The following is a 26,147-nucleotide window of genomic DNA, read 5'->3' as shown; positions in this document are numbered from 1 at the left end:
ACAGAAGAAGAGCTGCCTGGAAACAGTGGAAAGACTACTTCATTCGTTGTCCTACTCTAATCAAAGAGTTGTTTCTTAGCTCTTGAATTATTATCATAACATATGTATTATTTCTTACTCAGCTAAAGTACCATGTTGATGAGGTCGCTATGAGCTGTCAGCCTGTCACAAACTATAGCAGCCACAGGGTTGAACTACATGCAGACAGAAGGTGAGTGTGATTTCATATGATAATAACTCAAACAAACACTGCAATAAATGACTCTCCTTGTGATCAAAGGTCAAACCGTGTACTTCTGGGATTGCTGACAACTTGTGGATGAATTATTTTAGCCTTCTATTTACTACTTTGTGTCATATGCTATGGATAGCCTATACTGTACATGCAATACATTGTGTATGGGTATTTGATCTGCTGCTTTTTGGTTTTAGAATGAGAAACTGTCTGTCACACACTTTGACATTTATTGTTATATTTACTCATAGGCTACTACTTTGGCATTAGGCCCTATACTTTATTTAAAATGCTTTTGATAATTGTTTCTGGGTTTGCTTCTATTGTGTTTTCTGATTTTAGTATGTCTGCCTAAGCCTAACTTGTGGCTCTCTCATAATGCAGGGGTGTCCAAACTTTTTCAAAGGGGGCCACATTAGAAAATATAAAAACACTCTAAGGGCCGACTAAATCTAGGCATAATAATAGTTTAAACGACTGTATTTAACTATCATCAATATTTAATATCAACGTTCTTTTGTCAGGTGTGTGCTCTGAACAAAACACAAATAACTCACATTACCAAATGTTACCGGATGTGCAAGGTAAAAATGACTATAAAATAGCCTTTCTTTGACCCCTTCACTCGAGACAACAGGGAACAATCCTGACAAATTATACGCTGGGAAAATATTCTTGTTTGGCGGTGCTGACGGGCCGTTTATAAAACAATTTATGGGAATAAAGTCACAGGCCGTATAATATTTGTCCTCGGGCCGCATTTGGCCCCCGGGCCGCACTTTGGGCACCCCTGCTGTAATGTGTCATGATTGTCTCCACCAGGCCGAAAGGCATGGCTGAGACTGTCTTGCACCCTGTCTGTCCGTCCATGTGTCCCTGTGTGGCATCCAGGGAATGTGTTTGTTTAGCTACCAGCTAATCTCCGGCACCGCTGGCCCGGTCGCTGCCAAACTGCACACACATTACCTGAATGCCAATTCAGAACCTCTGCCCCACATTTATTTTCACATGGGCCTGTTCTAGCGCCACCATGAGGCCGATTTTTGCAAAACACAATTTATGATAGTACTTCTACAGATTTAGTACAGAAATCACGCAAATCGGTAGACAGTAGCTCTACAGGCTGTCTGATTGTCCATATTCCATCCTCATTGGCCAAGACTGGCTTCCAAAGTTTGCAGGATTGCTCTGTTTTGAACAAAATGCCTCAATTCACGAACACAGCCTGCAATTTTGGTGATATCGTGCGCACACACATTCCCACTAGGCAGAGGAAGGAAATTAGATATTGTCAAATCAGCCTCATGATGGCGTGTAAACCTTTGTATGCGCGCTGCCTAGAGGCCAAGGAAAAATCATCACCTTGCATTTTTCATATGCCTTCTAGATGTCATCTTTCTCCTGACTGGAAAGCAATTCCTGTTGTTTTAAGGCATGTTTATACAAATAAATGGAACTTGGCTAGTGGGCTTGCAATATTTGTGTGAAGCTTGCACCAAAGACACTCACCTAATCACTTATATACCTTTTGCATGATGTGACAATAAACTGGAGTTGGTTATATAAATGTGTCTTTTTCTGTTCCTTTTAGGAGGAGTAGACACTGATTACAATTGACTTGTTGTCACACTACATAGTACACGTCATCATGTCTCCAGAGGGGAGATCGCTGCTGAACATCATCATCCTGGGATTTGCCTTCATGTTCATGTTCACTGCTTTTACAACATGTGGCAACATAGAGGTAACAAACTGAATCTCATTGATTACACACATCTGATCATATTGATTGCATAGAACCTCTTGATTTAGGCCTGATCATATTGATCAGGACATCATCAGTCAATCCTGATCATATTGATCACACACAACCTCAAGTAATCCTGATTATGTTGATTGCGACCGCCAGGTCGCAGTTACTATGAAAAGCTCCACCGGCTGTCTGTCAGTCTGTCCGTCACGTCACACTTTTGCCCTAGTCATATCTATGCCACCGTTGGCCCTATCAATGCCAAACTTTGCAACACACTCCTTGGATGGCAAATCATCATCCACCCCAAATTTCTCACATGGCCCTCTTCTAGCGCCACCATGAGGCCAAATCAAAACACATTTTTGGACACTGCTCCTACAGATTTTGGCCTAAAATCACACAAAGCTAAAGTCATGTCATCAACCTGAAGCTGTCCCATTTTGGCTACGATTGCCTTCTAAATTTTGTGTATGCGATCTGACGGTCGCTTATCTCCCGATTAGGGAGTCTTACTGGTTACATGGAACCTCATACATACAGTAGAACTGTAGCCTTGGCCGGTCGCGTACCACTTGACTAAAGAGCAGCAACACACACTGTATAGCCTACAGTCTTCCCCCCCCTACCTGGAAGCACGTCCACACGACCACACGTGTCAGTCAGAAGCTAGGCTCCACTGACAGTCTGTCTACAACGTCCGAGGAACTGACAGAGCACTCCGACAGTACCTATTTTTACCGCTACATTGCCACCAATGTAGCCTCGGCCGGGAGGCAAACCCGGGACCTATGTATCCGATGGCGTGTACGTTACCACTCAACTAAAGAGCCAGGCTTCTGGCTTGCTCGCGAGCAGCAACACACACACTGTATAGCCTACACAGTTAGGGCTGTCACGATTATGACATTTTATATGACGATTAATTGTCACTCAAATAATTGTGATTAATGATTTAATTTAGTTTTTGTCGTTGACAATTACTTTTCTGTTTGGCTTTTAGCCTTTGAAGTCGCACATGGTAGATATGACACATAACCTAAATATACAAAGAAATTACTGACATATTTGACATCGTTATACTTGCACTTAAATTGATAGTGGAAATAGCCGTTCTACAAGCTCACAACGCATCGCATCGCGACACGTTGTGAGCTTGTAAATCTGCTATTGCCACTTTTTTTATTTTTCATCTTATTTAAACATTTTTCAACATGGAAACGATTATGACAATTATGAAAAAGACATAATCGCGATTAGACGATTATGTAATAATTTGTGACAGCCCTACCTACAGTACCTCTTCATTTAATCCTGATCATATTGTTTACACACAACCTCATCAATCAATCCTTATCGTATTGATTGATTAGAACCTCTTCATTTAGTCCTGATCATATTAATTACATAGAATCTCAGCAATCAAACTATACTGTAATGCCTAATTTCTACTTCGTTTTGCAACGGTGCCAATAACCTACAAGGTCAGCTATTTGCACGCGACACCGATGTATGAGGAAGTATAAACCAGGCATAACCGTCCATTTTCTTTGTCTTCCCAGCAAACAGTGTTGAAGAGCTTCAACAGCTCAGAGTTCCATGGCAGTGGATACACCAGGTAATTTATGACTACATTGTTGAACGTTTTACATTATCCCATTTAGGCCTGAACACATTATTACGCAATATTTTATGCTTTAAATATAAAAAAATAGCAGATATACAAGCTCACAGCGTGGCACCGAGTGCTGCGCTATGAGCTTGTAGATCTGCTATTTATAACCCTAAACCTAACCCTAAACCTTCTAAATCCTTCTAAGGTTTTTTTTTTTTTTTTTTTTTTAAACTATGTTTCTCAATCTGTCAGTGGTTCTCAAAATGTTTCATGCCAAGGACCCCCAAAACTACATGTATTCGGACCCCCATCTCAAAATATGTTGTTCCAGGGACCCCCCCATCTCAAAATCTTGTATCAGGGACCCCCCAGAAGCAAATATTTGAGTTACAAATGTTCACTTTCAAAAAGATATATTCAAAGACTTGCAAAAAAAAAAAGAAAAAAAAAATATATAATTATATATAATTATATATATATATATATATATATATATATATATATATATATATATATATCACGGTTTTTCAAAAATAGCAGATCTACAAGCTCGCAGCGTGGCACTCGGTGAGCTTGTATATCTGCTATTTTTCAGTAGTTAAAGCATTCAATAATCCTAGGCCTAAATGAAATTATTATAAATTATAAACGTATGTATGCATTTAGCAGATGGCCTTGCTCATGGGATCATTTCTGATCTGGTGACACATATTAGTTGTACGGATAGATTCCTCACCTGGTCGCACATCTAAGGAGGCGTAATCCTTTTTGATTTTTTTAAAAACCTATGTTTCTATGTCAGTGGTTCTCAAAGTTTTTCATGTGAAGGACCCCCAAAATGATATGTATTTGGCCACGGACCCCCATCTCAAAATATTTAGTTCCATGGACCACCCAGAAGCAAAATTTGAGGTACAAACGTTCGCTTTAAAAATACATATATTCAAAGATTTGCACACATTTTCAAGACTTTTTCAAAAATAGCAGATCTACAAGCTCACAGCGCGGCACTTGTATATCTGCTATTTCTCAAAATAGTTAAAGCATTCAATAATTCTAGGCCTAAATAGCTTGTTTCATAGTTCTTTTTTTCTTTTTTTTTGCCATGGAGCAATTGGCAGAGTAAAACTAAATTGATAAAATGGGCTAGTGGTTATTTTTGTCAGGCAATGTTTGTGTGAGATGAGAATCTCTAAAGAACCCTAGCATTACTATTCTGGGGTGAACATCCCTTCAAATATAGCCGATCTACATGTTTGTCTATTTTCACCAAAGATGGTCTATGTAGTGTAGAGGGGGAAACAGGAGGGGGACCCCATAAACCCCTGGGGGACTCTGGTCAACTAGGGCAGTGGTTCTCAACCTTTTCAGGCCGCGACCCACAAAATAATCATATTTTAACTGGGGACCCCCCACCCTGACGAGCACTAAGAGTTGATGCATTACATTTTGTATAACACGGTTCTATTGTGTAAATAGCAGATCTACATGCTCACAACGCCTCGCGTTTGTGAGGCGTTGTGAGCATGTAGATCTGCTATTTTCACAATGTTTGCCTATAATATTTGACAATTTGGCCAATGTTTAATTTGTCATTTTAGAAGTATTACAAACTCAAATTCTCACTTTAGAAATGTGCAGATACCCTCTATAGTCTATACATGTATGTTGGTTTGTTTACTGTTCAGTGAAAAAACACATGAAGCTAATCATCTGGGGACCCCCCCAAAATAATTTGGAGACCCCCCTTAGGGTCCCGACCCACAGGTTGAGAACCACTGAACTAGGGCAGTGGTTCTCAATCTTTTGAGAACCACTGGTTCTCCTATTTTAACTGGGGACCGCCCCACGCTGACGAGCACTGAGAGAATTTTGTATAATTATGGTTCTATTGTGAAAATAGCAGATCTACATTGCGAGGCGTTGTGAGCATGTAGATCAGGTATTTTCACAATTTCTGCCTCTAATATTTGAACATTTGGTCAATGTTTTTAATTTGTCATTATAGAAGTGTTACAAGTGTTACCCTCTATACACTTAAACGGTATGTTGGTTTGTTTACTGTTGCGTGAGAAAACAATGTTGCACATTAAGTTAATCATCTGGGGACCCCCCACAATCATTTGGGGACCCTCTTGGGGGTCCCGACCCACAGAACTAGGGTTTCAATGAATGGATGTTTGTACAAGCGGACTCTTTCCATCTAACTGTCCTGTCCTGTCCTGTCCTGTCCTGTCCTGTCCTGTCCTGTCCTGTCCTGTCCTGTCCTGTCCTGTCCTGTCCTGTCCTGTCCTGTCCTGTCCTGTCCTGTCCTGTCCTGTCCTGTCCTTCTTGTAGCATGTCCATCATCTATGGCGTTTTCTCTGCATCCAATATGATCGCTCCTTCAGTGGTCGCGGTCATAGGACCACAGCTGTCCATGTTCTTTAGTGGACTTTTATACAGGTAACACACACACACACACACACACACACACACACACACACACACACACACACACACACACACACACACACACACACACACACACACCGCTTGTCTTTCAGTTAAAGAGGTGGTACCATAATGTTGTACTTTTTTCTGTTTTCTATGTGTGTATGGAGTTAACATTACTCTAATAGACCCCCGGGTGTGCTTATAATGTGCAAATTTGCCTTCACTGTGTATGTTTTGGTTTCTTCCTGAAAGCTGAAAGCCTCCAAGTCAAAAGGCCCGATCAAAAAAAATATTGATTTAATGACATCATAAAATCATCCCTTCCCTTTATACACACTGTGGGTATGGCTTCAGCTTGGTCACCACCCACCATGACAACCAGGCATACCTGGTGTTTTTTTTTTCTTCTTTTTTTTTTTTAATGGCACCCCATCTTTACATATCGTCGCTGTCTGGCCAAAACCTCTCAACTTTGTGGCATAAATCAGGGCTATTGAACATCCTTTACATCTGAGTGTTGGTTAAAATAATATTGAACCAATGGAAAGTAGTAAAAAGTGCTTGGGACAAAACCTCCTAACTCCACACTTTCTGCCTAACCAGCTAACTCCACCTGATTGGCCCTCTCTTTTTACCCATAAATATGTGCTGTTGTTATGTCTGTGTGTTGGTTAAAATAATATTTAACCAATGAAAAGTAAGTAAAAAGCCCTTTTGTCAAAACCTCCTAACTCCACTTGAGCTCATTTTCCCAACCGCTTCCTAAAAAATTAACATTTTGGAGTTAGGAGGTTTTGGCCCGACAGCAGAGATATACTATTGATTGATTGATTGAAGACTTTATCAGAAGTTTGCATAGAAAAGGTACAGTTCACTGGTACAAGGTCAACTAAAAGGAGATCCTAGAAAAGACTAAGCTTAAATCCATAGGAAACCATTAAAGCATCTCATATAACATTGAATGACAGACTGATAGAACACAGTACTACGCAGTAGATATAGTAAAAGAAAATATATAGTTTCTCCTAATGACATGTTCTCTCCCCCCCCTGCAGTGGCTACATTGCCATGTTCATACATCCATACACATGGACCTTTTATACGGCCTCTGTACTCGTTGGCGTAGCAGCAGCAGGTAAAATGAAAGTGATGAAATATCACGCTTGTTTGTTTGTTTGTTCGTTTGTTTGTTCTCGAATAGCAATTCAAATGGTTGAACAATTTGCAAATAAAATGTGAAGGAGGTTGCCTACGACCCTTCCACAGGCATGAGTTTGAGAAATAGCATTCCCCTAGCCTAGGGTGGGTCCCTTCACTTTTCAGGGTTTGATCCGGTCGGGAGCGGAAACCACTCTACGTCATGTTGTTGTAGTCCTAGACCAGGGGTTCCCAAACTTTTTTGTCTCAGGGCACCCCCATAAATTTATAGCATATCGTTGTTGTCGGGTGGAAACCTTGTATGTCCAAAACCGTTTGTTTTGTATTTATCATCTATAAAATGTAATTAACTTGCGAGGCGTTGTGTGCTTGTAGATCGTCTGTTTTCACTAATTTTGTGTGTGACAGTCTTGTATGATGAAGCAGGTCTTTGCTTTACCAAAAGCATTTGAAACTTAGAGATACGAGGTTTCTGCCCGACAGTGATAATATTTTAGTGATTATGTTGCGAGGAAAATGTTGAGATAATAGCCATTTTGGTTAGAACTGGCTGAAAATAACTTTGTACTTCAAGTTTAAAATGATACTAAACATTTTTTCAAGTGTCCAAATACTATCAAATGATCTCGCGGCACCCCTGGACTGCCGTCACAGCACCCCAGGGAGGGTGCCCTGTCACCCACTTTGAAAACCCCTGTCCTAGACGGACTACACTTTGGCCGGAACTATCAAACCGGAAACAGTTGTAACCCAAAATAATTCCCCTGCACTCAAGGACATACTTTTAGGGCCTACCTAATAAACTCCTTGATGCGGCGTAGTTTTGCTTTTGGAAAATTTGTTTGGTATATGCATCTTTTAGTCCAACTCGTAGCGACTGGCAAAACTACACTAGGCTACTGGAGCATTTTAATAGGGATTGGGGAAACAAACGGGGGGAACCAAAACAAAGCGTTGTCGCTTCTTCTGCTTGTGGTTTCCCCCTAGACCGGATCAAACGGACCGTTGTAAACGAACACCAGATGACGCGAGGTTAGCATTATCCAGGCGGCACGTTAGCAATGTACAGCAATGTGGAGTACATTACTGTACACCCTTCTGTTTCAACGCACACAATAGGCACAACATTCAGTGATAACAGGCGAACATTCATGAAAATAGCAGATTCACAAGCTCACATTGCGTTGACAGCTTGTAGATCGTCTTAAGAGATTTGACGTAGAAGGGGAGAAAGTAGGGGGCCAGAACACTGAACCTTGGGAGACCCCGGTGGTCAACGAAGAATATAAATATATATATATATTTTTTTATCCCACGATTTTGTAACCCATTTTTCACCCAGTGCCAATTCACCCTTTGTCAAGTCCCGCCCGTTGTCCTGCACCTCTTCACACCCATTGGTTGCTGTGTCATGGTGGGACACTCGGTGGGACACTCCATCCACTACCATTTTAATTCAGTTGCTTCGTATTGTTATTCTAGGTGTTCAATTCTAATTTCAAACTTGGTTTCAGTAAAACTGAGCTGCTCAGTGGCAGTATAGTGACTCAGCATGTTTTTAAATGTTTTTATTTTTACAAAAATTATGTTTTAGCAAATTCAACACAAAAAAGGCGGAAGCAGGGCAGGACAAGGCAGATAGAGCCTGCTGGTTGGTCAGTCAGGGTCCAACCAGAAGGCTAACAAAGGGTGAATTGCCTATGTAATCCTGGGCTCTGCTCTCCCTCTGCCGCGCCTGGGGAGACAACGGACTGACCTCATGCTTCCTTCTATGCATGAGGAGCCCAAGTTGCTTCTTTTCACCTGACAGTGGAGATTTCCCTGGTTTGGACGTAGCGCATGGAAGGAACACGTTATTCCAACCAGTTCCTTTCCCCTCCATCAGGCGCCCCGGCTGGCCAGGGGGAGTCATTATTGAGATCAGGATTGCTGCATGTTTTTGTAAGGGTATCAACCCTAGGAGACGGGGAGAACATGCAAACTCCACACTGAAAGGCCCCATCGCCAACCCCACCTAGGGTGTGGGTGCTGATGATGCAGAGGGAGGAACACGCCCCCAGTGCCCACAGCGTCCCCTGGCGGGAATCGAACCCAGGACCTTCTAGCTGTGAGGCGAAGCGCTAACCACTGCGCCACCGTAGCCTGATTTCAAGACTCTACGCTGGAGCTTAAGAGTCTGAGCCTGTCTGCATACTATTTGATTGAAAAGGGGAGGGGATTTCAAATTTGAAATTCCCAATCACAAGCGATCTGGTGGGAGGGGTTGTTTGACTTTTGCACACAAAACAATCCCTCCTCCCCCTCCCCTCAATGACATGCACCCAACAGGTCACTGTCTTTGATGTTTCACTGATTAGAGAGAATCACTAACAAGCTATTCGACACTTGTATGGCTCAATCAATGACTGCCCTTTTGAAGTTCAAAGGGAGCAATTAAGAACTCTGGTGAGCCACGCAGCCACCCCTCCCTCCACTGTTTCTGTTGATTTTCACCCCACCCCCCCTCTCTCTTGCTTTGAATTCATTGGTCGGTTTCGCTCGGTTTGAGAGGTTTTCGTTAGCAAGAGCCACGTCATATGACACATCCAGACCAAGAGATGCCGTTCACTCAGAGAGTGGGCGGGTCTATTGTCTGGAGCCAGGCTAGCGCCACCGTGCCCCCAAGAATAGAATATAGGGTTTAACCCACAGATATAAAAAGCTAAATACCTCATCCACCGCAGCAGTTCATTGGCGCGACTGGTAAAACAGGACTGGCGGAAGTGCAGAACTGTGGAAGGCACTCTGCTGCCCCCTGCAGTGGGAAAGAGGGAGTCCCGCCAGTACAGCGCCAGTCCCGCATCTAATTGGCCTACCGAGCATCCCATTCTGTGACGCCCAAGGAAGCGTCCTTCAGAATTCAGGAAGCTTGCCAGTCTTCTTTAACCAACGTCCCCTGTCGGAGGAGGCGTCTACCTTTATATGTCTATGGTTTAACCCATTAAGGCCCGGGAATGCGTCTTTGTCGCTTTAGATTTTAACCTCTTTCAGGTATTGAAAAATAGCACATCAAGCTCACAGCACAGCAGCGAGTGCCACGCTGCAAGCTTTTAGATCTGCTATTTTTGAAAAAAGGTGTGCAAGTCTTTGAATATTTTTACCCGATTCTTTAAATATATCCAGGGGACCCTCCCCAGAAGCAAATATTTGAGTTTAAAAAAGATATATTCAAAGATTGACACAAATTTTCTTTTTTTTTTTTCAGAAAAAAGAAAGAAAAAGCAGATCTACAAAGTACTACTTCTATATCTATTTTTCAATAGCTTAAGTGTAAAATAATTCCTAAATGTGCTCTGATCTATGTGATCTATACATCCAGTGTTGTGGACGGCCCAGGGCTATGTTCTGGCCGTCAACTCCAGTGATACGACCATCGGCAGGAACAGCGGCATATTCTGGGCCTTGCTGCAGTTCAGGTGACTCGCCATTTACTTGCCGTCATTGATAGGCCTGTCACAATTATTACATAATCGTGTATTCGCAATTATTTGACATAATCGCAATTATTTTGTCATAATCGTCATAATCATTCACAATGTTCATCCATTTTCAAACATTTTCAGAAATAGTGGAAATAGCAGATCTACAAGCTCACAACGCGTCGTAGATCGGCTATTTCCACTATCAATGTTATTATGTTTTAAGTATAAAGTTGGGGACATATGGGAAATATGTCCTTCATTTCTTTGTATTTTTAGGTTATGTGTCATATCTGACATGTGCAACTTCAAAGCCTAAAAGCCAAACAGAAATGTAATTGTCAACAACAAAGACACAATTAAATCGTCAATCGCAATTATTTGAGTGACAATTAATCGTCATGTAAAATGTCATATCGTGACAGCCCTAGTCATTGACTCCTCTTGCTGTGTTTTGAGCACAACCATGTGTTTGTGTGTAAATACTCTTTGAACATGTCCATGTCTCTCTTTGCAGCCTATTCTTTGGAAACCTCTATATATATTTTGCATGGCACCATCAAACTCACATAACAGGTACTGTATTTTAGATGTTTCTTTTTTAATCACAGTTTCTACATGGAACGGATGGAGAAGATTACTTTATTGTCAGTGTACGCGAAGCAATTACAATTTATGTTATTGCATATCCTGAGGGAGGGAGGGAGTTTTTTTTCTCATTTACCGCCAAGAAAAAACAGACCTTTGTGGTTGCCTGCAGCGACTTTTTTAACGTGGGCACATGCGTGCGTGCGTGCGTGCGTGCGTGCGTGCGTGCGTGCGTGCGTGCGTGTGTGTGTGTGTGTGTGCGCGTCAGACAAAGCACGCCAGACGGTGTTCATCTCGCTCACGGTCATCAGCCTGGTGGGCTGCTTCCTGTTCTTCCTCATCAGGAAGCCGGACCCTGACTCCACGTCGTCCTCGGAGACGACGTCGGGACCGGGCCTCCTGGTGGACTCGTCGTCGGAGAGCTCCTCCACAGAGCAGTGAGTAAAAGCCCCAGGGGCGTCACAAGGGGGGGGAAAGTGGGACTGAGATACTAGGGCCCAAGATGGAGGGGCCTTCAGTATTTTATACTTTAGCTATTGAAAAAATAGCAGATATACAAGCTCACAGCGTGGCACTGAGTGCCGCGCTGTAAGCTTGTAGATCTGCCAAGTCGTGAAAATGTGTGCAAATCTTCCAATACATGCATTTTTTAAGCGAACGTTTGTAACTCAAATGTTGCTTCTGACTGGGGGGTCCCTACCTAGAGCTAAATATTTTGAGATGGGGGTCCGTGGCCAAATACATATAATTTTGGGGGTCCTTCACATGAAAAAGTTTGAGCACCACTGACATAGAAACATAACCCTAACCCTTGGAAGGATTTGAAATATTCAAAAACTTGCACAAATGTAAACATTTTCAAAAATAGCAGATCTACAAGCTCGCAGCGCGGCACTCGGTGCCGCACTGTGAGCTTGTATATCTGCTATCTTTCAATAGTTAAAGCACATGGGGGGCCCACAGTGAATCCTTGTACCCAGGGCCCAGAATTTGGTGTGACACCCCTGTTGATGGCGCCATAATGTCAGATTGTACACTGGTTGCATGCTGAAAACAGCAGATCTACAAGCTGTGAGCTTGTGGGGCCCCGACCTTGAAATTACCCGAGGACCCGAGAGACCCGTACCGGGTTCGGTCAGTGTTTTATCATAATCACTCGTAGCCGGGTTGGAAACGGTCGCATTTCCCTCGGAACACTTCGGAACACAGGACTGTAATCATCATGTGTATAACCCGAGTGGACCCGATAGGACCCGTACTGTGTGTGTGACGTGTGTGTACTTTCTGCTTTTTATGCAAAACTATAAAGCAAGCAATCAATCAATGTGTGTGTGTGCACTGGCGTGCGCTGCTGCGCTATGATCAGGATACGGAACGAACTGGAGTTGTGTTTAACGTGTGTGCTGTGCTGTGTTTAGGCTGACCTAGGATCAGATTCAGTTCCGTTATTAGCCGCGAGGCAGCGACATGAAGAATGGCTGTAACTGTGAGATGATAATGCTGGTCTAAGATCAGATTTACTATGGGGGAAAAAGAGCTTGGTGCGTGCGTAATGCATGCGTGTGGGTGATGCGTAGCAGCTTCTCCTGCTGTCGCCCGTCAGGCTGATGAGAAAGCACTCGCCTACAAGTTAAACCATGACAAACAAACCGAAAATGGCTTGCCTCTGTTGATAGAAAATAGCCTAAAAGTATTCCTTTATCCTTGCATTTGTTTCGATGTTATTATTAGATTCCTCCTTGGCACAAGTTCACGCCGCACAGCTGCCGTGAGTGAGGGATCTCGGTACATGAAAGGGTGATTTCATGGTCGGGTCTCTCGGAACCTCGGAAATAAATGGATTTCGGGACAACATGTCACGGGTTTCGGTCTGTAAAAAAAGAAAGAAAGTCGGAACGGGACGGAATCGGACGAGACCGTCACGGGGCCACTCGGGTTTGGTTTTGTAATTTGATTATTATTTCGGAACCGGTCTAGTTTCTATTTGTTGACGAAATTGTCAACATATTTAGTCTTAGTTTTAAATGGTAAGTGGTGCTTTTATATAGCGCCTCTATCCAAGGCGCTTTAGATAGATTGTGCATTACATTCATTCACCCATTCACACACACATTCACACACCGATGGCGGAGGAAACCATGCAAGGCACCAACCTGCTCACCGAGAGCAACTAGGGGTTTTAGTCATCATAGCATGGATTTGATTTAGTTTAAGTCAGTAAAAAAGGCATTTAGTTTGATGAAAATCTCATGAGATATAGTCAACTACTACAAAAACTTTTCAGATGACTAATATATGACAAAAACTAAACAAACTTTTATTCAGAAGACTATGACTAATTTTGCTGTACAAATCAACACTGTAGGGAGACATGGTAGAATGATATTTCATATTTTTCACTTATCCAAACCAAATTTCGACCATAGAAACTCAAAGATGCTGGCAGCGCAAAATGCACTTTTTGTTTTATTTTTATCTAAAGAAACAAGAAGACCTGTGATTCTCACAGTGCTACCCATTCTGTCTTATTTCTTATAAACATTTCCTCCTCATCTTTGCAGAACACCCAGCGCAGGCACGTGTGCCAAGGCTACGGATGCTTTTGGTGAGTTCAGCCCGCATTGACCATGCTCACACTGCGGCCATCTTGGATTGTGTCTCCACATCGAGTGGCAACACATCTGCGCTTGCATTACAAACCATTGTAAACAATGGAGCGATGGTCTCAAAAATAATGAGTTCTGTTCTGTACTTTTTAATCAATCTCTCTCTCTCTCTCTCTCTCGTTGCAGTCAAAGCCTGTAAACTGTTGGTCACCAAAGAGATGCTACTGCTCAGCGTCACTATAGCGTACGCAGGTTGGTCCACATAAACACGAACCCTAATAGAGCTTTGCAGCGGTGGTTCATTTTCTCCATAGACTTTTACAAAAATATTTATAACAATTATGTTAAGCCTAGAACCAAGCCATCCAGGCAGGGTCTCAGTGAATCATGACCATAAAACCTTTGATCCTATGTAAAAACATATTTTGATATTTAATTATTTGATAAATACCCTTTGTTTAGCGATTTAAAAAATACATATTTTCACAGAAGCAAAGGTTTCATGGTCATGATTCACTGCCCTCCTGGATGGCTTGGTTCTAGGCTTAACATAATTGTTATAAATATTTGTGTGAAAGTCTATGAGGAAATGAAAGATTTTTTTAGTGGCACCAGTAAACCACGCTCACTGTGATGCTGTATGGTCTTGGATATTTCATTATAGCGTCATTCTGTGATTTCTACAACTGGTTGCGCTGTATGTGGAACAGCAGGAAACTAGCTCTAGCTTTAGAATGATACTAATATCATCATATTTCTACATATTCATTGTTTATGAAACGCAGCAGCCGCGTGGCTGCTTTCATGCTGTTTCCCGAATCACAGATTACAGATTAGTTCTTTGCCTGTCAGAATGTTTCGGTCATGAGATTTAGATTTATTCCGTGTGATAGGTGTGTGGATTTCCCAAAGCGATTTTAGCCCTTCGTAGCTCACCCATGGTTGTAAAGACCGAGCCCCGACCGTCATGTTCCAGTGTTTTACATGGGTTCGGGCAGAGCGACTTATTTAGCCCCCTACAACTACACCATCATTCAGATTTCACAAAGTGCTTAATAAAGTCTCACACCTGTCTAAATACGGTACGGTATTCTATAATTACTCGTATCCTCCGTGTTCTTTAATAAGAAGCCTTTTTATCCGATCGCTTTCTGTTTTCCCATGTATTTCCTGGCGTTCCCCATGCGCACCAACCTCATTGAGATAAACAGACAGTGATCGGATAAAAAGGCTTCTTATTAAAGAACACGGAGGATACGGGTAATTATAGAAAGCCGTACCGTATTTAGACAGGAGTGAGACTTTATTAAGCACTTTGTCTATGAAATCTGAATGATGGTGTAGTTGTAGGGGGGTAAATAAGGGATAGTGTTTTCTGCTGGTGTTTCAGTCCGAGTGTATCAAAGGGTGCGTTTGGAAATGTGCACCGGGTGTGTGCTCAGTGTAGTGAGTGCCTAAACCTAACCCTAATCCTAACCCTAACCTCAGTAAAACTATGCCTAACCCTAACCTTAACCCTCAGTAAAACTATGCCTAAACCTAACCCTAACCACACCCGGTGCGCATTTCCGAACGCACCCTTTGATACACTCGGACTGAATCACCAGCAGAAAACACTCTCCCGGTAAATAAGTCGCTCTGCCCCAACCCATGTAAACACGGGAACATGACGGTCAGGGCTTGTTCTCTATGACCACACTTGAGCTACGAACTGCTAAAATCGCTTTGGGAAACCCGGCCATTGTCTGTTTTCACCACTTCTCTGACATTTGTTTTCTATTTTATTTCAGTTTTCTTTGATTTCGTCATGAAATGACTGAAAAAAAAAAACAATGAAAAATCAATCAATAACCACTGCTTTAAGCTGGTTGCACACTGCTGCGTTTTTCGTTGCGAAATGCGTTTTTCAGGGCAAGGAGAGAGAGAGAGATAGAGAGAGCAAGGGACAGAGTGGTAAGCGAAACGGGCGGCAGTGTGCAAACGTGACTGACATAACGTGAGTTTGATTTTTTTATTTGCGTGCTCCGAAATTCACTCAGATATTCGGCCCGAAAAACGCAGCAGTGTGCAACCACCTTTAGAACGACACTACCGAAACATCATAATATTTCTACATATTGTGTTCATTCTTTATGAAAATCTCTTCCGTGGAGCAGGTCTGGAGCTGACCTTCTACAGCGGGGTGTACGGGACGTGCATCGGCGCCATGACGCAGTTCGGCCAAGACGCCAAGAGCCTCATCGGCCTCTCTGGCATTTTCATTGGCTTAGGGGAGATCTTGGGTGAGTCTTCATGATCCATGGTAGAAGAAGTGCTTAGAAAAACTTTTCAGGGTACGCCATAAATATTGTTTTAATCCAAGGCACCCATACAATTTTCACTCCCAGCACCTTGTATTTATAGCATATTGTCGTTGTCGGGTGGAAACTTTGTATGTCCAAAACCGTTAGTTTTGTATTTAACATCTAAAAAATGTACTAAACTAGTGAAAACAGCAGATCTACAAGCACACAACACCTCACGATGCGAGGCGCTTTACTTTACCAAAAGACGTACGTATTTGAAACTTGGAGAAACAAGGTTTCTGCCCGACAGTGACGATATTTTGGTGATTATGTTTGCGAGGAAAACGTTGAGATAACAGCCATTTTGGTTAGAACTGACAGAAAATAACTTTGTATTTCAAGTTTAAAATGACACTAAATATTAAATAGTGTCCAAATAAATTCCATATATCATCAAATTATCTTGCGGCACCCCTGGGCTGCCGCCACGGCACCCCAGGGTGCCCCGTCACCCACTTTGAAAACCCCTGGCTTAGATTAGAGTAACGTAGTCATGACGTTTTTTTTTTTTTTTTTTTTTTTTTCTCGTTTTTTTTTACATAAAATACATAAAGACAAAGACATTCACACACACATATTCACACGCTTTCTTTTTATTTCGTTTTTATTCAGTTTTCGTCAGTGAAAAGAACACAGTCGACAAACATTTCTCGTCATAGTTTTAGTCGACGAAATCAACACTGGTTCTTATTCACCATTTGTTTTCTTGGGTTGCTTTTCTCGGCGTGGCCAGGAGGGGGCGTGTTCGGGATGCTGAACGTGTGCAACCGGTTGGGGAGGAACCCCGTGGTGCTGCTGGGCCTCATCACGCACTTCCTGGCCTTCTACCTGATCTTCCTCAACATCGCCAGCGACGCTCCCATCGCCCCCGAGGAGGGGACCTCACTGCAGGCCTACATCACCCCCAGGTAAGGACCCTCCCATCGCCCCTGAGGAGGGGACCTCGCTGCAGGCCTACATCACCCCCAGGTAAGGACCCTCCCATCGCCCCCGAGGAGGGGACCTCACTGCAGGCCTACATCACCCCCAGGTAAGGACCCTCCCATCGCCCCCGAGGAGGGGACCTCGCTGCAGGCCTACATCACCCCCAGGTAAGGACCCTCCCATCGCCCCCGAGGAGGGGACCTCGCTGCAGGCCTACATCACCCCCAGGTAAGGACCCTCCCATCGCCCCCCGAGGAGGGGACCTCGCTGCAGGCCTACATCACCCCCAGGTAAGGACCCTCCCATCGCCCCCCGAGGAGGGGACCTCGCTGCAGGCCTACATCACCCCCAGGTAAGGACCCTCCCATCTCCCCCCGAGGAGGGGACCTCACTGCAGGCCTACATCACCCCCAGGTAAGGACCCTCCCATCGCCCCCCGAGGAGGGGACCTCACTGCAGGCCTACATCACCCCCAGGTAAGGACCCTCCCATCGCCCCCCGAGGAGGGGACCTCGCTGCAGGCCTACATCACCCCCAGGTAAGGACCCTCCCATCGCCCCCCGAGGAGGGGACCTCACTGCAGGCCTACATCACCCCCAGGTAAGGACCCTCCCATCGCCCCCCGAGGAGGGGACCTCACTGCAGGCCTACATCACCCCCAGGTGAGGACCCTCCCTCCCTCCCTCCCCCAGGGCTGTCAAAATTATTACATAATCGTCTAATCGCAATGAGTTGAGGTAATCGCAATTTTTTTGCATATAATCGTCATAGTCTTTTCCATGTTGAGAAACGTTAATATAGTTTCAAACGCTTTCAAAAAGTAGTGGAAATGGCAGATCTACAAGCTCACAACGTGTCGCGATGCGGCGCGTTGTGAGCTTGTAGATCGGCGATCAATGTTATTTAGTATATTAGTATAAAGTTGTCAAATATGTCATTTCTTTGTATATTTAGGTTATGTGTCATATCTGCCATGTGCAACTTCAAAGCCTACAAGCCAAACAGAAATGTAATTGTCAACGACAATTAAATCGTTAATCGCAATTATTTGAGTGACAATTAATCGCCATGTAAAATGTCATAGCGTGACAGCGTGAATAGCAGATCTACAAGCTCGCGAGCTTGTAGATCTGCTATTTTTTTTTCTCCTTGTCTGTTAACACCTTCTAAGCCTGGCCGTACTCCCTCGGACTTCCTACTGGGTCCCATCAGCCACGCCGTCTATTCCCGGACTTTTGATATAAATTATAATAAAAAAAAAAAAAACATCGGAAATTCTTCTCTGTGTCTTTTTGGAGCGATCTGAAAGGGTTAATATGCTCTGACAGTCATTTTCTGGTGCTGGGTGTGATACTCCTAATATCCAGCAGGCCACGCCGTTGACTCACATTCTGGATGGATGGCTGGCCAGGAGGAGCCTCATCCTCTCCCCAGTGTTGAAACTCAGCAAGAAGCTCAAACAAGATGGCTGGTCTTTGTCTCTGTTCGTGGATCGCGGTTTCAATCACGTTCGGGCGCCGCTTCTCTATCGCTCCTTTCCCTGCTTCGCCGCACGTAAACGAATGGAATTGATCTCCCCTCCGCCTCGCCAAAGTAAGATCGCCGACCTCTGCAGGATGAATATGTACGCTGTGTCGAGCACTCCAGTACGTGTTGTTATCATGTGGGCTTTGTTTTTTTAAAACATGTTTGTAAATAAATGGCTTATTTCTTCGGCGCTACCTCTGTTCAGAGGGTTCTGCCGCGGCTTGCAACGTGTTAAGGAGAACTAGGAGTTTTTGTAGCTGTGTTAACATTTCATAGAGAAATTTAAATACAGTACGAAAGAAAGAAAGAAAGAAAGAAAGAGGACAAAGGGGGTTACAGTCAGTGGTGGAAAAAGTACTCAAACGTTGTACTTAAAGGGGCACTCCACCACTTTTCAACCTATGTTCATATAATTGGTCCTCACTCAAAAATAGCTTTTCTTTTTTCTTTTTTTTCTCAGAGGAGGGCTGTGGGCAGGTCAGAAACCCATCGTCTTGTGACATCATCGATTGCCAATCCAGCTTGTAGAAACTGCAGGCTTTCTATTCCTGAAAAGTTGCAATTTTAAAGTGGAAGCCATTGTTCTCGCGATAATAAAAATCTAAATATTTTTTTCAAAAATATTGATGCATTTCTTTTTTTGGAAAATGATGATGTCACAAGACGATGGATTCTGAACTTCCCACAGCTCTCCTAGGAGACTTGGAGTAGAAAAGAATTGTGATATTTTATCATGAACATTAGTGAGGACCTATCATATGAAGACAGGTTGAAAAGTGGTGAACTACTCCTTTAAATAAAGGTTTCAATACTGTACTAAAAGTTGAAGTCTTGTATTCAAAAAATGCAAATACAAAAAAAGAATAATAAAAGTTCTAAAAGAGAGTGTGTGTGTGTGTGTGTGTGTGTATCAGTGTACCGGTGGCGTTGTTGTGCAGCTTCCTGTTGGGTCTGGGTGACAGCTGTTTCAACACACAGCTGTTCAGCATCATCGGCTTTGTGTGGCGCGAGGAAAGCGCTCCAGCCTTCGCCTGCTTCTATTTCGTTCAGGTACGACATACAGTATAGGGCAGGGGTCTTCAATGTTTTCAGGCAATGGACCCCTTAGTTGAGAGAGAGAGATGGAGCAGGGACCCCCACAAGCGGCGACAGCCTCTTCATAGATTCCATATCGTTTCATTGTTTGACAGCTCAATCATCAGTGTATTTTGGATTCATGTCAATTTGTGTTTTCAGATATTTAACTACTTGAACCGTCAATACTTAAAAAAAAACGTGACCTTTCACTCTGTACTGAGTCTGCTCTTTTCTCCCTCTACACCAAAGCTCGTTGCCGAAAATAGCTGATCTACAAGCTCACAGCGCCTCGCAGCGCGAGGCGTTGTGAGCTTGTAGATCTGCTATTTTTGGCTAAAGTTATCAGAATATGGACACTATAGGGGTTCAAGTGGTTCATTTAAAAAAGGAGAAAAAAAGTTTCTATCACACAAAGATTTGGAGGACCCCCTGTCTGTAGTAACTCTGAGGACCCCCTGGGCGTCTGGGAACTCGGGGCACCGTTTGTTTTCAGAACACTTGCAGCTCCAGAACCAAAAGGAATCCGAATGAAGCCTGGTTCACACCGAACGACCTTAGCCCCAGGTTATCCTGTCACCGATCTCACGTGAAATCGGGCTTCGCTCCTAGAGGTTTCGCTCGCAGTCTCTGAACGGCTCAAAGATGCGAGGCCGGTATGATTCCAGACAGATTCTCTCCAGATATCTGACGAGTTTAATATCCCGAGCCGTCGCCGACTGGAAACGTTGCAGTATGAACCAGGCTGAACGGCCAGCACTGAGCGCTACTGCAGCTAGGGATGGGAAGATAATCATTATTATCGTTTATTGTGATAAAAAGCGATAATTGTATCGTGATTCGTGGAGATTTGAATTTATTTGTGTAATTATCCTCTGTCATGCACTGGGATCAATTCACCTTTTATTTGCCAAGCTGCATATCCGGTACCACTTAAACCCTCTAATTCAGACCTGGGTATTGTGCGGCCCGGGGGTCGTACGCAGCCCTTTGGTTCACTCTGACCAGCCCTTGTAGGGTTAATGGCAAATTACAAAACATTTTCTAATTTTACCTCATGCATGGACTAAAGCTGCATTTCTTTATTATTTTTATTTTATTTTTATTCACGTACATATGGATGCAATGCGTACATCAGCACGTGTGCTTGATCATTGGATGTTGTCTCATTAAAAAGCAGGTGGTCAGACTGTTCACACGTCGAGACGACCTGCCTTATATTACCTCAACCATCCAAAATGGCTGAAGTGGCTAAAAGAAGAAAAGTCGATGCCGAATGCGTGTTTTCAATTTAAGTAAAGCCGTGTGTTTAGTTTGCGGGGAGCACATCTTGCAGGGAGCACTGCCTTTTGGCCCGGCCCTCCACAACATTTTCTGTTGTTCATGTGGCCCCTTGGAAAAAAATAATAACATATTTTTGTTTTTTCCACTCTCTATGAAATCTCTTTGCCAAAAAATAGGCGATTTACAAGCTCAAAACGCGTCGCAACAGTCGAGCTGTCGCCAACTGGAAATGATGCAGTATGAACTGCTTTGAACGACCAGTACTGCAGCGCTACTGCAGCCAATGAGAGCACAGGAGAGGTGTTTGCTAAAGTGCTTGAGAAACCCCTGTTTCTGAACAAAGCAGTCAATAGCAATGCTTACTATCAAAATATAGAACTTCAACTTTTCAACTAAAAGTATTGCGTTTTAACCAAGTAACATCACTTACAGCACAATCATTTGATTTGATTGTGATGACACCACTTAACTTGCCCTATTTCTTCTAGATATTAACCAGTAAGACTCCCTAATCGGGAGATAAGCGACCGTTGGTCGCTTATCTCCACAAATAGGCCAAAAGTTTGTTTTACCAATTATTACACTCTATGTGAACATTTACATCAACAAATCCCAAGTACTGGTTTTTAGGGGTGCTGAGTGTGGCGCAGCAGCGTGTCATGCATTTTCTGACACGTGTGTCATGAATCTCCTAACAGGGCATCATCTGGGATACAATCCCTTTTATGCCCATATATGGAGATCCCTAACATAATCCCTTTCATGCCCATATATGGAGATCCCTTACAGAATCCCTTTTATGCCCATATATGGAGATCCCTAACAGCATCCCTTTTATGCCCATATATGGAGATCCCTAACAGCATCCCTTTTATGCCCATATATGGAGATCACTAACAGCTAACAGAATCCCTTTTATGCCCATATATGGAGATCCCTAACAGAATCCCTTTTATGCCCATATATGGAAATCCCTAACAGAATCCCTTTTATGCCCATATATGGAGATCCCTAACAGAATCCCTTTTATGCCCAGTTGGTTGCTAGGGTAAAAAAACATGGTTGCTATGGTAAACAGTTGGTTGCTAGGGTAAACAGTTGGTTGCTAGGGTAAAACCATGGTTGCTAAGGTGGTTGCTAACGTACACTAACAGACCAGCAACAACAGACTGTTGCCACAGCAACGTACACAAAGGTTTGTGTACACATGTGGTGTGATGTCATACTGAAGATATATGACATCACACCGTACACAAACAAAGGTGTGACGTGTGACGGACGGACGGCCGGTGGAGGTTTTCATAGTAAACTGCTCCCTGACGGTCGCAATAAATGAATGGATGAATGGATGGATGGATGGATGGATAGATAGATAGATACCTTTATTATATCGGATGGATGGATAGATCTCTCACCTGGCCCGCTTCTTGTGCCACCATGAGGCCGATTCTTGCAAAACAATTTTTTTTACACTGCTCCTACAGATTTTGCAAAGCGGTACACAGTATCTCTAAAGTCATGTCATCAACATGGATCTGTCCCATTCCCCATATTCCCTCCTGCTTGGCTACCATTGCCTTCTAAAGTGTGTATGCGACCTGACGGTGGCTTATCTCCCGATTAGGGAGTCTTAGGCCGCAATCACATATATGCGTGAGACATCTTCTCTGTCTCGTTTTGAGAATGAGGGGAGGAGGGGGAGTCAATTCATTTTCTATCTAAGTCACGTGGTTTCATGTCGTTGCCGTGTCTCTTGCTCAACCGAAGGCTCTCTTTTGGCCAAGAGATTTGCAAGAGACAAAAAAAACATGTGACCTCCATTGAGAATGAATTGGACCTCCCCCTCCTCTCCCCTCATTCTCAAACGATACGGACACGATAGCTGTCGCAAATGTCTGGACGGCGCTATACTGTTAATTAGTGTTTGTGTTTTTCCCTCCCCCCTCCCACACACTCACAGTCCATCATGGCGGCGCTGGCGTTCGGTTACAGCAACTACCTGCTGCTCCACTGGCAGCTGCTCATCCTGGTGCTGGTGGGCTTCATGGGCTCCCTGTCCTTCTTCCTGGCTGAGTGGACGGTGGAGGCTGCAAGGAGGGACTCGGACTACCACAGCATCTGACCTGGTGGAGGCTGCAAGGAGGGACTGGGACTACCACAGCATCTGACCTGGTGGAGGCAGCAAGGAGGGACTGGGACTACCACAGCATCTGACCTGGTGGAGGCAGCAAGGGGGGGGGGGTGTCGCACCAAATCCTGGGCCCTGGCCGTACAAGGATTCACTGCAGGCCCCCCATGGATGTTCTTCATAGGGGGAGGAGGTTTAACCCATTTAGACTGGGAACGCATTATGTTGTGCTTCAACTACTGAAAAATAACAGATATACAAGCTCAATTGTATATCGAACTTGTAGATAATCTTGAAACTTTGTGCAAGTCTTTGAATATTTCAAATCCTTGATTGATTGATTGATTTTTTATTGATTTTTATAAAAAAAAAATTGGCTTTTATGCCTTTATTGATAGTATACAGTAGACTGACAGGAAATGGGGAGAGAGAGAGATGGGGAGTGACATGCGGCAAAGGTCGTCCGGATCTGGAATCGAACCGGCGACGCCGCGGCAACCATGCCTATGTGGCGGTGCCTTACGGCTTATTTACACAGGAACCACACTTTATGTATCTCATATAACATTGAAAGACAGACGGATAGAACATAGTACTTTATCTAGGATAACATCAATTTCAAAAGCAGTGATTTTTCATACCAATTTTGAAGGAGGCTAGGGATTTGCTCTCCTTTAAGGCTTGCGGAAGGGTGTTCCACATGTTGGTGGTATAGCAGGAGAACGAATTAGAGCCTTGTTTAGTGTTAAATCTAGGTTAACACCAGTAAGACTCCCTAATCGGGAGATAAGCGACCGTAGGTGGCTTATCTCCACAAATAGGGCAAAAATTTGTTTTTCCAAAATCTTCCTGATCCATGTTGATGACATGACTGTAGACATGCTGTGTAGTGATATTCGTGATTTTAGGGCAAAAACTGTAGGAGCAGTGTCCAAAAATGTGTTTTAAAAATCGGCCTGAAGGTGGCGCTACAATAGGGCCATGTGAGAAATGAGGGGTGGGGTCTCCGCGTTGCCTTTGCGGACGAATAGGTACCGGCCCCGGCTCTCCCGGACGCTCCTAGCCCGAGTTACAGCATTTTATGGGCGCTGCAGTGGCAGGGGGTCCTCCGCTGGGGGCGCCACCACTTTTGTATCCGTTCTGGAGCACCAGGAGTCGGGGGTCCCCGGGAATTCCCCGTGAGCAGCCCCGTTGGGGTGGTCATTTGGTCATTTTTGCACATTTGGTCATTTTTTACATCTGGGGGTCCCCCAGGGACCGGGGGTCCTTGGAGGTTGTAGTTTGGCAGGCAAGGAGTGTGTGTGTAAAATCTGGCATGGATCGGGTCAACGGGTGCGGAGATATAAGCAGGGAAAAAGTGTGACGTGTGACGTGTGAGCACATTTGGTCATTTTTTACATCTGGGGGTCCCCCAGGGACCTGAGGGTCCCTGGGGCTCCGGGGGTCCTTGGAGGTTGTAGTTTGGCAGGCAAGGAGTGTGTGTGTAAAATCTGGCATGGATCGGGTCAACGGGTGCGGAGATATAAGCAGGGAAAAAGTGTGACGTGTGACGGACTCACTGACTGACTCACTGACTCACTCACTCACAGACAGCCGGTGGAGGTTTCTACAGTAAGTAGCTCCCTACGGTCGCAATGATTAGTGGAGCTGCCTCTGGTGTTGTGATCGTGGACATCCTTGACCTTGGCTTTAAGAAGTAGTTTGTCAGGTACATGGGTATCTTGGAGTTCAGTGTATCTTGTACACCAGGCCCATTGCAAGATGCTGTACTCTGTCAGCTACTTTGAGCCACCCCACGCTTTTGTGGTGATGATCGTTAAGTGGGCCCGAGGAGGAAGACCAAGCACGACACTAATTAGTTTGTTCTGGGCTGTTTGGAGCTTTAACTTTAAAGGAGTAGTTCACCTCCAGAATGGAAAATGTCCTATTGATTACTCACGCCATTGAGACATGAGTTCAATAATATTATTTTGTATTTGTTGCATTCCTAAGTCAATAATTTGATTACAATAAATGTACCCCAATTGATTCCGGATGGGGACCCGAATGCATTTGGGTCTCCATCCGGAATCAATGGGGGTAAATTTACTATAATCACTTAAAGTTTTTTTTTTTTTTTTTAAACAATGTTTCAGTGGTGCTCAAACTTTTTCATGTGAAGGACCCCCAAAATTATATTTATTTGGCCACGGACCCCCATCAAAATATTTTGTTCCGGGGACCGAAGCAAAATTTTAGTTACAAATGTTCGCTTAAAAAATACATACATTCAAAGATTTGCACACATTTTCACCACTTTTCAAAAATAGCAGATGTACAAGCTGAGCTTGTATGCTATTTGTCAATAGCTAAAGTATAAAATAATGAAGGGCCCTCCACCTTGGGCCCTCGTAACTCAGTCCCACTACCCCCCCAACCCCCCCCCCCCTGCCGTGTGACGCCCCTGGAGGCCGCAAGGAGGGACTCGAACCACCTCCGCTCTGACTGTTGACAGTGCCTGTCAATCAGTTTACAGTGCACGGCTGCAGTGAGTGAGCGTGGTTCTCGGCACATGAAACAAGGGACTTTAAATAATCATTACATGGTCGGGTCTCTCGGAACCTCGTAAATAAACGGATTTGGGGACAAATGTCACGGGTTACGGACTGTAAAAAAAGAAAGAAAGTCGGAAACGGGGCGGAATCGGACGAGACCGTTACGGGGCCACTCAGGTTTGGTTTTGTAATTTGATTATTATTTTCGGAACAGGTCGGAATCGGGGAAAAAAAGATTTGGACCCGCGAAGATCTCTACTCTGAACCCCTAGTTGCTCCCGATGAGCAGGTTGGTGCCTTGCATGGTTTCCTCTGCCATTGGTGTATGAATGTATGTGTGAATGGGTGAATGTAATGCCCAATTTCTGGAATAAAGCGCCTTGGTTAAAGGCGCTATATAAATGCACCATTTACCATTTATGATCGATTCATAGATTCATCGCGATACGAACATGGACGATTATGAATCGACTTTTTTTTTTAAA

The 26,147-nt window shown here is 43.9% G+C and overlaps 1 protein-coding gene across 1 annotated transcript; it reads left to right on the top strand.

Annotated features, from left to right (window-relative positions):
• Window positions 1–1,834: 1,834 nt before the first annotated feature.
• LOC308283433 (UNC93-like protein MFSD11) lies at window positions 1,835–24,477 on the top strand. The gene is made up of 13 exons (XM_080723866.1): window positions 1,835–1,979; window positions 3,548–3,603; window positions 5,938–6,045; window positions 7,092–7,171; window positions 10,553–10,649; window positions 11,170–11,228; window positions 11,509–11,677; window positions 13,802–13,845; window positions 14,033–14,098; window positions 16,003–16,128; window positions 16,925–17,099; window positions 19,557–19,692; window positions 22,961–24,477. The coding sequence occupies exons 1-13, from the start codon at window positions 1,884–1,886 to the stop codon at window positions 23,120–23,122; spliced, it is 1,374 nt and encodes a 457-aa protein (XP_080579992.1). The 5' UTR covers window positions 1,835–1,883; the 3' UTR covers window positions 23,123–24,477.
• Window positions 24,478–26,147: the final 1,670 nt, after the last annotated feature.

The sequence above is a fragment of the Nannobrachium achirus genome, assembly GCF_963921795.1.
Source record: "Nannobrachium achirus genome assembly, chromosome: 4".
NCBI classification, from domain to species: domain Eukaryota; kingdom Metazoa; phylum Chordata; class Actinopteri; order Myctophiformes; family Myctophidae; genus Nannobrachium; species Nannobrachium achirus.
Note: the sequence above shows the minus strand (reverse complement) of the source record. Positions and strands in the feature narration are given on the sequence as shown.